Source organism: Pyrus communis, chromosome 3 (genome assembly GCF_963583255.1).
Source record: "Pyrus communis chromosome 3, drPyrComm1.1, whole genome shotgun sequence".
In the NCBI taxonomy this organism is placed as follows: domain Eukaryota; kingdom Viridiplantae; phylum Streptophyta; class Magnoliopsida; order Rosales; family Rosaceae; genus Pyrus; species Pyrus communis.
This window is the reverse complement of record NC_084805.1, coordinates 22,654,979-22,670,050: the sequence shown is the minus strand read 5'-3', so window position 1 is coordinate 22,670,050 and position 15,072 is coordinate 22,654,979. Positions and strand designations below refer to the sequence as shown.

General features: G+C 41.7%; 1 protein-coding gene across 1 annotated transcript; it reads right to left on the bottom strand.

Moving 5' to 3' along the window:
- Positions 1-11,556: 11,556 nt before the first annotated feature.
- LOC137729867 (MDIS1-interacting receptor like kinase 2-like) lies at positions 11,557-14,915 on the bottom strand. Its single transcript, XM_068468918.1, has 2 exons — positions 12,202-14,915; positions 11,557-12,108 (listed from the first exon to the last, which is right to left on the bottom strand). Exons 1-2 carry the CDS (start codon positions 14,900-14,902, stop codon positions 11,759-11,761), a joined length of 3,051 nt encoding a protein of 1,016 aa, XP_068325019.1. The 5' UTR covers positions 14,903-14,915; the 3' UTR covers positions 11,557-11,758.
- Positions 14,916-15,072: the final 157 nt, after the last annotated feature.

Genomic DNA, 15,072 nt, shown 5'->3' with positions numbered 1-15,072 from the left:
GCATGCTGGCTGTCACGTGGAAGTGACGTAACCATGTGCACAGTGCGGAAGCTAATAAAATAATAATGGAAATAGTAATATGAATAAATAAAAACTGGTTTTACATAAAGTAATAACAAGTGCAAGCATAAGTGTGACGCTAAGTTCAGAGCATAAAGCCTAAAGCAGTCCAGAAGAAAAAGACGCAACAACAGTACACCCAAAGGTGGCCTTATGCTGGTGATCGTCTGTCAGAAATGCCGGGGAAAATCCTCTGGGAAACCACCAAATGTGCTAGCCAACTAGAACCTGGAGGGGCTCAAAACAAAAGCATGAGTGGGCAAAAACAAAGCTTTTCGAAAACCATTTAATAAATGAGTTCTTACCCCTCGCCGTAAAACCTGTATACTTCCCAGAAAATAGATATATAGATATATATACCAATGCTCAAGAATATGCTATGCCAAAACCTCAAAATGAAATGCAAGTGCTTAGGTAAAAATCATATCAACATCATATAAACTGTCAACCGGAGTCACCTAACGTGACCTGTACGGCTGAATCTAGAGCTCAAGTCTCAATCTCAGTAACTAGACCTGCACACGAGTCGGAACCACCTAAAGTGGTCTGTACGACAGGCCTGGGTATAATATATATATATATATATACACTCTCAAGTGCTACGATCACGTGAAGGCTGGGCGAATAATCGCGGGTCACCTATGAGTCGGAACCACCTAGAGTGGTCTGTACGACAGGGCTGTGCACCTAACTTGGATCCAAGCTGAGCGTGTGGTGCGGGAGGTGAACATCACGTGAAGGACTAGCCTAACTCTGGGCGGGAGCACTAACACCGGGGGTGCAAGTTATGAGCTCTCTAAGCATCTCGAATCACTACTGAATGTAAACATGAATAACACTTACCTGGCACTTACCTGTGCGTCCGCAGCACCAAATATACATATATATAAACAATTAACAATGCAACTAATCATGCATAACAACCGGCAATATAAATATGGCATATAACGAATAAACGTTTTAAATTCACTTTCTGGGGAAAAATATAAGTATATAGGTATATACGAAAAACCAAAAGCCCACTCACTGGTATGTGGAAGGGTCGTAACCCTTCTGCCTCGAGCGACCACGCTCGTCCTCGGGGTAGGCTTCACCTATATGCGAAACAACTACAAAAACGTTAATTTTAAAACACATAACCAACCTTTAGAAATAACTTCTCAAACAATGCTCAAATGGGGTGTATGAATACACCAACGTGATCTACTCAACCTCAGGAACATCCCTATATTTTTAAAATAATTTTTCACCATCGCACGCGCCCCCACGCGCTGGCCAAGGCACGGCCACACGCGCCGGCCATGCGCAGGCACGTGCCTGGCACGCTAACGGCGTCAGTTGACGCTGTCAGGAATATTCCGTTATCCTACGAGCCTCACGAGCATAGATATGTGCTTGGTTTCTTCGATCTGTGGAGGTTTAGTGTGTTTGTGTGTGTGTCCGTACAATGGAGAAAGAATGGGGAATGGATAGGGGGTACAGGGCAGGGAAAGTGTATAGGTGTAGGTTAGTGTGTGTGTGGCCCAAAACATGCCAACAAAAACCCAAAACAACCACAACACGTAAAGGAAACGCACTAGGGGCAAAATCGTCTTTTCACGTGTACGTTTTAAAATTCCCAGGACGGGCTGTCACAACCTACCCACCTTATTAGAATTTCGTCCCGAAATTCGAAACAACCATACAATAACCCCTAGTGATCAAAGAACAACCGAGGATACAAATCCCTCATCCGATCTTCTGTTTCCCACGTGGCTTCCTCCACGGAATGATTCCTCCACAAAACTTTCACTAAGTTCACCGTCTTGTTCCTTAGAACCTTTTCCTTCCAATCTAGTATCGTCACTGGTTCCTCATCATAAGTCAGATCTGGATTAATTTCCAAGGGTTGAGGAGGTATCACATGAGACGGATCAGCAACATAATGTCGAAGCATAGACACGTGAAAAACTTTATGTACTCTAGCTAACTCCGGAGGCAACTCCAACCTGTAAGCTACCTCACCAACTCGCTCAGTGACCATGTATGGTCCAATGTACCTAGGACTCAATTTACCTTTCTTTCCAAACCGTACAACACCTCTCCATGGTGAAAGCTTCAGAAATACCCAATCTCCAACCTCATACATTTTGTCCGTAGCATGCCGATCTGCTAAACTCTTCTGCCTGTCCTGGGCTGCCTTCAGGTTAGACTTAATCACCTGAACATTTTGAGTAGTCTCCTTAACAATCTCGGGACCCACTAAAACTCTTTCTCCGACCTCTGACCAACACAACGGTGTGTGACAAGATCTACCATACAACGCCTCAAACGGTGCCATACCGATACTCGAATGAAAGCTGTTGTTGTAGGCAAATTCCATTAAATCCAACTGCTTGTGCCAAGCATCACCGAACTGTAGCACCGAAGCTTGCAACATATCCTCCAAAGTTGGTGCGAATTTATACGCATACAAATTAAACCCTCTTTTTGTCAATTGTAGTAAGTATGTAAGTAGGGATCGTTCTTAACCGGGGATTAGGAGGGATTGCAAATCACTTGGAAACTGACTCAAAAACGTAAAATAAAGTTTAAAACACTAAACTAGACTCAAAGAATGCGAAACTAAATGCTTGAAACACTAAAACAAACCAAAAGACTCAAACATCACCCAAAACACTCAAAACTGCCTTAAAAACACTTTCTGGGCAGTTTTAAGCACTTTGGTGAATTTGGACGAATTTGTGAAACAAATTGAATCAAAACACTTATAAACACAAACTAATACACTTTCTAACTAAATTGGACATTAAAGTAAAGGGGGATTTAGGATTTGACGAAAATTGAAATAACGAAACAAGTTAATAAACTAGACAAAATGTAAATATGAAGTTGATGAAATGGAATGAATGGATGATAGAATAGCTAAGGGGTTCATCTCCATACATGTTACACTTGCATAATAAAACGATTTCCAATTGCATTTCAATAAACCATTAATTCTCAACACTCCAAGTTAATTAGGTCCGCTTAAATTAACTTTCAAATCTTCCTAACGTTATTGAATTGGATGATTGCATACGACAACCCAAAACATTCCCCACAAGTCCCCTACATGATTGCATAATAGAGATACAAGCAAGAATCATTACACTCTATGAAAATTATAAGTGTTGACGAGGCATTTGTTACTATGGAATACGCATGAAACTTATGCCAAGAATTCGTTTAACGCGATTGTTTATAAGCAACCTCCGCTACTTGCGAATATAAGTTCGTAACTATTAGGTGAAACTCACTTATATTCTAGCGTCATATTCATGCATGAAAATTAAGCGCGCATTCTCAATAAACATACATAAATAAGTTATCAATCAAATGGTTAAACAAATTGAATCCACAACTTATGAAACGCAATTAGAAGTAATCAAATCAAAATGCAAGCATAAACATATATTTCGAATCCCCCCCTAGCCAAGGGGGGGTTTAGTTCCTCATAACTTTGAAATCAAAGAAACACCTAAACATTCCAACAACTCAAACTTGAATTGTATGAACGTTTAGGCACTCTTCTCTTCCATTCCTCATACGTACAAAACAAAGAGAATTGAATTTAAACATTGAGATCAAAGAAACACCTAAACATTCCAACAACTCAAACTTGAATTGTATGAACGTTTAGGCACTCTACTCTTCCTCGTTGTTGTATCACAAGGTCTAAGGTTAGTTTTGGGATAGTGTGAAGTGTTTTGGAGGGATGGGGAGTGGTTGAAGTGGTTTTTGGATTAGTAGGGATACCCACGGCACAAGGGGATGATTTCTGGTGGTGTTTTGGATGATTTTCTGAATATGGACGAATTAATGAGAATGAATGCAATGAATGCTTATTTATAGGTGAAATGGGGGGAACATGACAGCTAGGAGGGAATGTGGCTGCATGTTTGAATGATTAAAGGATGCATGTGGGTTGGAATTGCATGTGCAATGAATATGTGGCTGCATGTGCAAGGGGACAATCTGAAAATGCATGTGAAAGCATGTGTTGGCTGCAATGATGAAATGGATGGGAGTGCATGTGGCTTAATTAATTAAAGGGAGTGCATGTGCAATGTTTTAAAGGATGGAATGCATGTGAATATGATGGAAATCTGATATGGTGATGAGAGATGCATGTGGCTGATTTATGCATGTGAATGCATGTGGCTGCAAGGTGTGAATGATTATGGGTGCATGTGGCTGCAATGGATTAGGAATCCTTCAATTTCGTCCATTCCTTTTGCTACAAACATAAGCTATCCATTCCAAGTCCAATTTTGCTCCAAAATGCTCCAAAATGCATCTTTTTGCTTCCTTAGCCATATGAACCTAAAAACACACGAAAATGGCTTAAACGACTAAAACAACTATGAATTAACAATATAAATGCACGAAAACAAGCTAAGTAAGTCGCCTAAATATGCTTCTATCAGAAATGCATGTGTAAGCATGTGTTGGCTGAATTAAAGAATGTGAGGGAATGATGAAAGGGGAAACATGACAGCTAGGTTGGTTGAATGATTATGAGTGCATGTGGCTGATTTATGAAGGGAATGCATGTGATTTAAAGGGTGGGAGTGCATGTGATTTGGTTGGAATGATTGGAATGCAATCTGAAATGAGAGATGGAATGGCTGAATGTGGTGCAATGATAATGTCTTGTGGCTGAATGGATTAAAGAATGAGAGTGCATGTGGGTGGAAATGCATGTGGGTTAAAGAGTGAATGCATGTGCAATGACAGCTAGGTTGAATTAATTAAAGGGATTGCATATGCAAGGTTTTGGTGTGAATGATTGAATGTGCATGTGGCTGATTTATGAAGAGTGAATGCATGTGGCTGCAAGGTGTGAATGATTATGGGTGCATGTGGCTGCAATGGATTAGGAATCCTTCAATTTCGTCCATTCCTTTTGCTCCAAACATAAGCTATCCATTCCAAGTCCAATTTTGCTCCAAAATGCTCCAAAATGCATCTTTTTGCTTCCTTAGCCATATGAACCTAAAAAACACACGAAAATGGCTTAAACTACTAAAACAACTATGAATTAACAATATAAATGCACGAAAACAAGCTAAGTAAGTCGCCTAAATATGCTCCTATCAAAAGTCTGAATAGTTCTCTCTGACTGTTCGTCCGTCTGAGGATGATACGCCGTACTATAAAGTAGTCTCGTACCCAAAGCTTCCTGAAATGCTACCCAAAACTTAGATGTAAATCGTGGATCACGATCCGAGACAATACTCATAGGGACACCATGGTATTTCACAATCTTCGAAATAAATAACTTCGCTAATCGGCCTAAAGAATACTTCTCCTTCACTGGAATAAAATGTGCTGACTTGGTAAGCCGATCAACAATCACCCAAATGCCGTCAAAACCATTATGTGTACGCGGAAGCTTGTACACAAAATCCATAGTAATATTTTCCCATTTCCACTCTGGAACAGAACAGCACACCTACTCACATACTCAGCTATTTCTCTCTTCATACCCGGCCAATAATAAAATGGTCGAATGGTATGATACATTTTAGTAGCTCCTGGATGCATGGCATAAGCCGAAATATGTGCTTTATCGAGAATTGCTTTCTTTAAATCCAAATTATTAGGCACAAACATCCTACCTTCTTGCATCAACATGCCATTCGAATCACAAACTCTAAGGTCTCTCCTCCTTCCCCGATCTCGAGCCTGGATCAGTTCCTGAGTTTCCATATCAGCTACCTGTGCTTCAAGCACCTGATCGACCAAAATTGTCCTAACTTGAAAATTAGCAAGTAAAGCCACATCTTGATCTTCTGCTTCTAACCTCACTCTCGTAGAACGTAAGTCCGCCAAAAGAGGAATACGACTTGCATACAACGCATTGATACGGCCCTGAGACTTCCTGCTAAGTGCGTCAGCCACCACATTTGCACGACCAGGGTGATAATCAATCGTGCAGTCATAATCACTGAGCAACTCCAACCACCTCCGCTGACGAAGATTAAGATCTTTCTGCGTAAAAAGATATTGAAGACTCTTGTGATCTGTAAAGATCCTACATTTCTCTCCATAGAGGTAGTGTCTCCACAACTTCAACGCAAAGATAATAGCGGCCAACTCCAAATCATGTGTAGGGTAATTCAACTCATGAGGTTTCAATTGTCGCGAAGCATAAGCAATCACCCTACCATGCTGCATCAACACACATCCCAGACCATTCAAAGAAGCATCACTATAAACCTCGAAATCACCACTATCGTCCGGGAGTGCCAAAACAGGTGCATGAGTGAAACAATACTTCAACTGCTGAAAACTCCGCTCACACTTATCGTCCCACTCAAATTTAACATTTTTCCTCGTTAACCTCATCAGTGGTAAAGCAATCACAGAAAAATCCTTAACAAACCGCCGATAATACCCTGCTAAACCAAGGAAACTCCTCACCTCTGTGACGGTTCGCGGTTGCTCCTATTTCTCCACCGCTGCGACCTTCTGAGGGTCCACCAAAATACCCTGAGCTGAAATGATGTGCCCCAAAAACGCAACTTGGTCTAACCAAAACTAGCACTTGCTAAACTTAGCATACAGTTGGTGTTCCCTCAACCTTTTCAACACCAAAGTAAGATGTTGAACGTGCTCTGCCTTGGACTTCGAATACACCAAAATGTCGTCGATGAAAACAATAACAAACCTATCCAAATATGGCTGGAACACCCGGTTCATCAAATCCATAAAAGCAGCTGGTGCGTTCATCAACCCAAATGGCATAACCAGAAACTCGTAATGACCATAACGAGTCCTGAACGCCATCTTAGGAATGTCATCCCTACTAATCTTCAGCTGATAATATCCAGACCTCAAGTCAATCTTGGAGAATACACAAGCACCTCGAAGCTGATCAAACAAATCATCGATACGTGGCAACGGATAATGGTTTTTAATCGTTACCCGATTCAATTGCCTGTAATCAATACATAGCCTCAAAGTTCCGTCTTTCTTTCTCACAAACAATACTGGAGCACCCCAAGGTGAAGTACTAGGCTGAATGAAACCCTTATCCACTAATTCCTGCAACTGAACTTTCAATTCCCTTAACTCAGCGGGAGCCATATGATAAGGAGTCAAGGAAATAGGATTAGTACCTGGAAGCAACTCAATAGTAAACTCCATGTCTCGGTCTGGTGGTAAACCAAGTAATTCCTCAGGGAAAACATTGGGAAAGTGTCTGACTACCCTCACATCCTCTACTCTACTAGGAACGGCCTCATCCAACACCACATGAGCTAAGTACCCCTGGCAACCTTTAGATAACAACCTTTTCGCTCGCAAGGCTGAAATAACACCATGTCTCACCCCACTCTACTCGCCCACAAAAGTAACCATAGGTAGTCCAGGACGATGGAACGTAACTATTTTCCTGTAACAATCAATATTGGCACGATTGAAATGCAACCAATCCGTGCCTAGAATCACATCAAAGTCAACAATGTCTAACGGGATAAGATCAGCTGGCATAACTACATCCTCCACTATCACTGGACATCCTGGGTACACCCGATCTACAATACATCTCTCCCCTCTAGGCATAGCGAACTCTAAATCATACCCTAGAGGTGTGGGGCGAGGTTGCCTTACTTGAGCAAACGTATGAGAAATCACAGAATGTGTAGCACCACAATCAATTTGTACTCTAGCAAAATAACCAAGAATATTTAACGTACCCATGATCAAATCTGGATTGTTCTGAGCATCCTGTAGAGAGATATTATGAATACGCATCTGGGTCTGCTGTCGTCCACCTCGACCTCTGCTCGTCTGGCTGCCACGACTCTGAATGCCACACCCCTAACTGGGCTGACCAGACTGCCTCGAAGACCCTGCACTACTCGTAGCAATCTCCCCCTGCTGAAACTGTCATCCCTGAAACCACTGAGAACCACCTGCTGGAGCTGGAGGATACGGCATATAGCCGCCAGAATACGGAGGATAACCACCCTGAGAATATGGGTCGTGGGGATACTGATATTGTCCCGGGGCATAAGGAACAGCATCGCCCTGATAGTGGTAGGCACCGCCTCGACCTGTCTGCTCATAACTACCCGGACCCTGAATCTGCTAAATCGGTACAGGTGGCGGCAAGAAAGTTGGCTGCGGCTTATGCTGCTGACTCTGGGGACAATTTGCAGCCTGATGTCCCATCTGCCCACAAGTAAAGCAACCACCGCTACCACGCCTACACTCCCCAAAATGTCGATTATTGCACCTGCGGCAAACTGGGGCCCTACCTCTACCACCATCACCCTGTCTCTGGCCTTTAGCACGACCAGCAAACCTACCTCCACGTCCCTGACCAATGGCGCTAAAACCACCGCTAGAAGAGCTAGAACTAGTACCACTCTTCTTGAAGTTTTGTGTCCTACGAGGTCCGAGCGACACCTGACCTTTACCTTTATCATCCTTCTTCTAATTGCCATCTTTCTCTTCCTCCTCACTCTCGCTCGGCATATTTTCTGAATCCTCAATCCTCAACAGAATCTCGTAAAACTCCTGGTAGGTATCACAGTGGGTAGTGGTCGCCATTGAACGTCACTTCTTCTTAGTGCCTAAACGGAAATGACGAAGCATCTCCGTCGGATTACCAGCAACATCTGGATGATAGCAAGACAAATCAGTGAACCTCCGATAGTACTTATTCGCTGTCAACTTCCTCTGTCTCAACTCCGTAAATTCCTGCTTCTTACGATCAATATACTCGGGAGGTACAAACCTTCTCTTGAACAACTCTCGGAAAACATCCCAATCAGTCTTCTCAGCTAGAGTTAAACGACGAAGTTCCTGCTCCTACCAGGCTGCAGATTCCTTACCCAAAAACCATGATGTCGTCTCAACCCACTTCTCAACTGGGAGATTCCCCTGACTGTGCAAAACACGAAAAGTCTTCTCAATATGCTCTGACCATCTCTATGCACCCTCATGACCCTCGTTACCTTCGAACTTATCCAACTTCAAATTATACATAGTCTCCAGAGGAGTCCTCTAGGGAGGGCGGATCGCTGACTGAATAGCTGTAGCAATAGCTTCCCCCAGCTGAGCAATATCGGGGAAACTAGGCTCAGCAGAGCGACGTGGTACCCGACGAGGCGGCATAATTCTGAAAGAAGACACCAAAACCATTAGAATACGACAAAAGCACAGGACTGCCAAACCTAGGCTCTGATACCAAACTGACACACCCCGATCGAGATCAGGGCATGATGGCCGTCACGTGGAAGTGACGTAACCATGTGCATAGTGCAGAAGCTAATAAAATAATAATGGAAATAGTAATACGAATAAATAAAAACTGGTTTTTACATAAAGTAATAACAAGTGCAAGCATAAGTGTGACGCTAAGTTCAGAGCATAAAGCCTAAAGCAGTCCAGAAGAAAAAGACACAACAATAGTACACCCGAAGGTGGCCTTACGTTGGTGATCGTCTGTCAGAAATGCCGGGAAAATCCTCTGGGAAACCACCAAATGTGCTAGCCAACTAGAACCTGGAGGGGCGCAAAACAAAAGCGTGAGTGGGAAAAAACAAAGCTTTTCGAAAACCATTTAATAAATGAGTTCTAACCTCTCGCCGTAAAACTTGTATACTTCCCAGAAAATAGATATATAGATATATATACCAATGCTCAAGAATATGCTATGCCAAAACCTCAAAATAAAATGTAAGTGCTTAGGTAAAAATCATATCAACATCATATAAATTGTCAGCCGGAGTCACCTAACATGACCTATACGGCTGAATCTAGAGCTCAAGTCTCAATCTCAGTAACTAGACCTGCACACAAGTAGGAACCACCTAAAGTGGTTTGTACGACAGACCTGGGTGTAATATATATATATATATACGCTCAAGTGCTACGATCACGTGAAGGCTGGGCGAATAATCGCGGGTCATCTACGAGTCGGAACCACCTAGAGTGGTCTGTACGACAGGGTTGTGCACCTAACTTGGATCCAAGCTGAGCGTGTGGTGCGGGAGGTGCACTTACCTGTGCGTCCGCAGCACCAAATATACATATATATAAACAATTAACAATGCAACTAATCATGCATAACAACCGGCAATATAAATATGGCATATAACGAATAAACATTTTAAATTCACTTTCTGGGGAAAAATATAAGTATATAGGTATATAAGGAAAACCAAAAGCCCACTCACTGGTATGTGGAAGGGTCGTAACCCCCCTGCCTCGAGTGACCACGCTCGTCCTCGGGATAGGATTCACCTATATGCGAAATAACTACAAAAACGTTAATTTTAAAACACATAACCAACCTGTAGAAATACCTTCTCAAACAATGCTCAAATGGGATGTATGAATACACCAACGTGATCTACTCAACCTCAGGAACATCCCCATATTTTTAAAATAATTTTTCACCGTCGCATGCACCCCCACGCGCCAGTCACTCGCAGGCACGTGCCTGGCACGTTGACGGCGTCAGTTGACGCCGTCAGGAATATTCCGTTATCCCTAACGGTAACCGTCAACGACATCAGGAATATTCCGTCAGATTTGACGAAATATTCCGTCGTCTTCTCCGGCGAGGCTCCGACGCCGGAAAATCGTAAAAACTTTAAACCTTTGTAACTTCTTCGTTTTTCAACCAAATTTCACAAAATTGGTACCAAAATGAAGCTTACAACGAGAGGAACACAATCATACCACTTTCAAGTGCTAAAATCCACGAAATCTCACCTGGAAAATCACCCCAACTCCGGCCAACCTCGAAACTCACTATCCCGACGTCCAAAACCTTCAAATGAACCACCCCGAGCCTCTTAGGGACCTCACCAAGCTTCCTACAAGCTTGAAATTCCCAAAAACATGAGAAATTACGTGTGCATGAACAGTACCAAAATCGGGCATCCCGAGTTCGACGGGAAAACGAAGGTATTCTTACCTGAAATGGGTATGGTTGGACTCCTACGAGCCTCACGAGCATGGATATGTGCTTGGTTTCTTCAATCTGTGGAGGTTTAGTGTGTTTGTGTGTGTGTCCGTACAATGGAGAAGGAATGGGGTTGGGAACTGGGCACGGGATAGGGGGTATAGGGCAGGGAAAGTGTGTAGGTGTAGGTTAGTGTGTGTGTGGCCCAAAACATGCCAACAAAAACCCAAAACAACCACAACACGTAAAGGAAACGCACTAGGGGCAAAATCATCTTTTCACGTGTACATTTTAAAATTCCCGGGATGGGCTGTCACAGTAACCGTACTGTATCCTTACATTTTTATACAATATAAATCTGTTCATGTCAATATTCATTGCAGGAATTTTAATAATTAATTTTTTTTCCCTTGCCTAGGCTATTTTCTTGGCAATGAGAAATTTTTGGTGTTCTAGACAACAACTTTTGTCATCTTTTATTAATGCAAATGTAGATTGTATCGATCAAATATTTTTTATGCAAAAATAACTTTTTCAATAATAATTTTTTTAATATCTTTCAACATAATCTTTCATACAATGTTTAACACCATTTAAGTAGTAATATATGTTGGACTCGCTGTTCAGCAAGTCCAGCTAGCACTCCTCTCTTATTCTCAATTTACCTGCAAATATAATAGATTACATATATGATATATTTAAACAAGAAAATCTGACTTCTGTGCCAACTCAAACAATGTTAAATGCAATTTAAATCTTAATGAGTTGTTCAAGCGTGATGTCTGGTCCTCTAGTGGAAGCTGCAGTTTGAAATGATAATGATTGAGAAACCATGTGCATTGTTGGCCTCGACTGTGGTCGTGAGTGCCTGCATGCAATTGCTACCCTTGCAACGGTTGTCAGTTCATCTTCAACTTCAGGTGTAGGAGGTGAAAGCCGTTGGTCCAATACATCCTTCAACAATTTGTTTTCACATTCGGATGGAGACGAAATGGACGAAATTAAATCACCTAGTCGATTTCCCATGATGACCTCCAGTGCCAGCACTCCGAAGCTATAAACGTCACATTTCTCAGTTACCTTCCTTGTGTAGGCTAACTCTGGATGAAAATAAAGGGAAATCAAGCCATTAGCATATGTTTAACTTTATATCACCAGATTCAACATTATATATTTTAACTGTTTTACTTTACCTGGTGCTATATATCCGTATGTGCCTGCAAGGCAACTCCAATTCGATGAGTCTGGATTCAAAAGCTTAGCAGTGCCGAAGTCTGAAACACAAGGCTCGTAGTCGTAATCCAGCAAAATGTTGCTGCTTGATATGTCTCGATGTACAATTGGCGGCACACAATCATGATGCAGGTAAGACAGTGCATGAGCTACGCCTTTTACAATTGTCACCCTCCTACTCCAATCCAATTCTTTTGCCTCGTCTTCTTTGCTCAAGATTGAAGCCAGACTACCCTTTTCTAGATATTCATAGACCAGAAAGGAGTGCTGTGAATTTGAGCAAAAGCCACAAAATTTCACAATGTTTCGATGTCGTATATTGATTAGTGCACTTATTTCATTGTGGAACTCCTGCGATGTCTCGTCGCCGTCAAGTTTTTGATGGAGTTTCTTCACTGCGACCATGTTGCCTGATGGTAGCTTTGCCTTGTAGACACTTCCAGATCCTCCCTTCCCAATGCAAAATATGGAGTCAAAAGCATTGGTTGCTCTTATGATCTCCCAATACATTTTTTTCCCATCAAAAAGAGAGATTGAAAAAACTTCATCATGGATATCTCTCTTGTTTGTTTCCCGCTCTTTCTTTCTTCTTGTTTTGATGAAGAAAATTGCAAGGAAAGCAAGTAAAACTGCTCCCAAGAAAGGGAAAACGATTGCAAACACGAGTTTTCTATTGTTTTTTCTTTTTGAGACGTGCTTATTGCAGGATTCTAGACCTCCAACATTTCCACACAATCCTTCGTTCCCTTCAAAGCTGTGAGCATCTTGAAACGCTTGGTTGTTGGGGATGGGACCTTGCAAGCGATTGTAGGATACGTCTATGTACAACAAGCCTCGCATTCCATCAAACGTTGCTGGAATGAGACCGGAAAGATTATTGTGGGAAAGATTTAGCTGCTCCAAGCTCTGCATATTGCTAATTTCTGATGGTATCTTGCCGTCAAGTAAGTTGTGACTCAAATCTAACTGTGACAGGTGAAATAACTTGCCCAATTGAGATGGAATTTCTTGACTGAATTTGTTGTTGCTCAAATCCAAGTAGTTTAAATGGACCAATTCGCCAAAAATGCTTGGAATTGAGCCATTCAACTTGTTGGTGGACAGGTCAAGATATTCGAGTTGAGTGAATGCTCCAAATTCTGAGGGTACAGACCCAAAAAGTTGATTGCCATTCAACTTTAGATTCACCATAGAAGTCAATCTCCCCAAATCCTTGGGAACCACCCCAACCAGATGATTTGAAGAAAAATCGAGTTCTTGAATTTTAGTTGCATTGACAATCTCAGATGGTATGCTCCCAGTAAGTTTGTTGCCCGCAATCCGTAGGGTTGTTAAATTTGGACATTGTCCCCAGATGCTTGAGATTTCGCCAGATAAGTTGTTGTAGCTTAGGTCTACAAACTGAAGATTCGGATAGACACCAAAGTCTTCAGATATATTATTGCTTGTAAATTGGTTCTGTTGGAGACTGACTCTGACTAAGCTCTTGCAACCTTTCAAGCTTTTCGGGATTGGACCTGTAAATTCGTTCTCTTGTGCAGTTAACCTTTGTAGGAGTCCACCTCTACAAATATCTCGAGGCAAATAACCAGAAAATCGGTTAGTAGCCAAGACAAGTATGGTCAACTTCATTAGATTCTCCATCTCTTGGGGGATTGATCCAGATAGCTGGTTGCCGCGGAGATATAAGTTTTCTAGGCTGCTCAAGTTGCCGAATGAAGAGGGAACAGTTCCGTTGAGCTGATTGTTGGTTAGGTCTAGACTCACAAGAAATTTCAAGTTTCCAATCTCTTCAGGAATAGTGCCAGAAAGATTATTACCGTAGAGAGAGAGAGAAACAAGCTTTGTCAAATTGCTCAAAGAAGTTGGGATCGAACCAAAAAGGGTATTGTTGTGCAAGGACATATGGGTTATATTTTTCAAGTTTCCGAAACTCCGAGGGATTGGGCCTGATAAATAGTTGTCATACATGTAAAGTTCACCTAATTTCGAAAGGTTTCCTATTTCGGGAGGAATAGAACCCGAAAGTTGGTTTCCAAAGAGAAACAGAGAAATCAATTGGCTCAAATTACCCACAGAAGCTGGAATTGAACCCTCTAAATTGTTTAAGTTTAGAGCTAGCTCATAGAGAAATTTAAGTTGGCCTATTTCTTGAGGAATGGAGCCATTGAGCTTATTTTCATTTAGGTGAAGGACCTGAAGGTTTGTTAAAAGACCGATTTCAGGTGGGATTTTTCCAGACATTTGATTGTAGGATACATCAAAATAGATGAGTTTGGTGAGGGAACTGATCTCAGGTGGGATTTGATCAAAAAGTTTATTATAGCTGAGGTCAACATATGCAAGATTAGGCAAGGACATGAATGGAAATTCAAGTAGAGTACCTTGTATACCAGAATTGATGAGGTCTAATCTGTTGACACTTCCAGCTGAGTTGCATGAAACACCAGTCCAAGTATTGCATGGGGCTTCATTTGCATTCATCCACGAGGTCAGGTTGTTTTGGGTTTGGCTTTGAAAGCTAGCTTTCCATTTGAGAAGTGCTTCTGCTTCAGTGGAATTGGTAGAAGCAAAAGCAATTTTTTGAGATGAATTTAGCTGAAGAGACAAGATGAAGCAAGCTAGAAAGCATACTTTATCACAATAAGCTGAAAATTTCATCGTGGTTTTTGTGTATATCTTTTTTTAAGCAACTCAGGGCTTTACTTATAGTGAGATGCATTATTAATCTGCATATCCTCTATTTGTTTTTGTTATCTTTGAATTTTGATACAAATGCCATATTAAAATAGAAATTGGATTTTTTACACTTTCATGGTCTTTGTATTTTG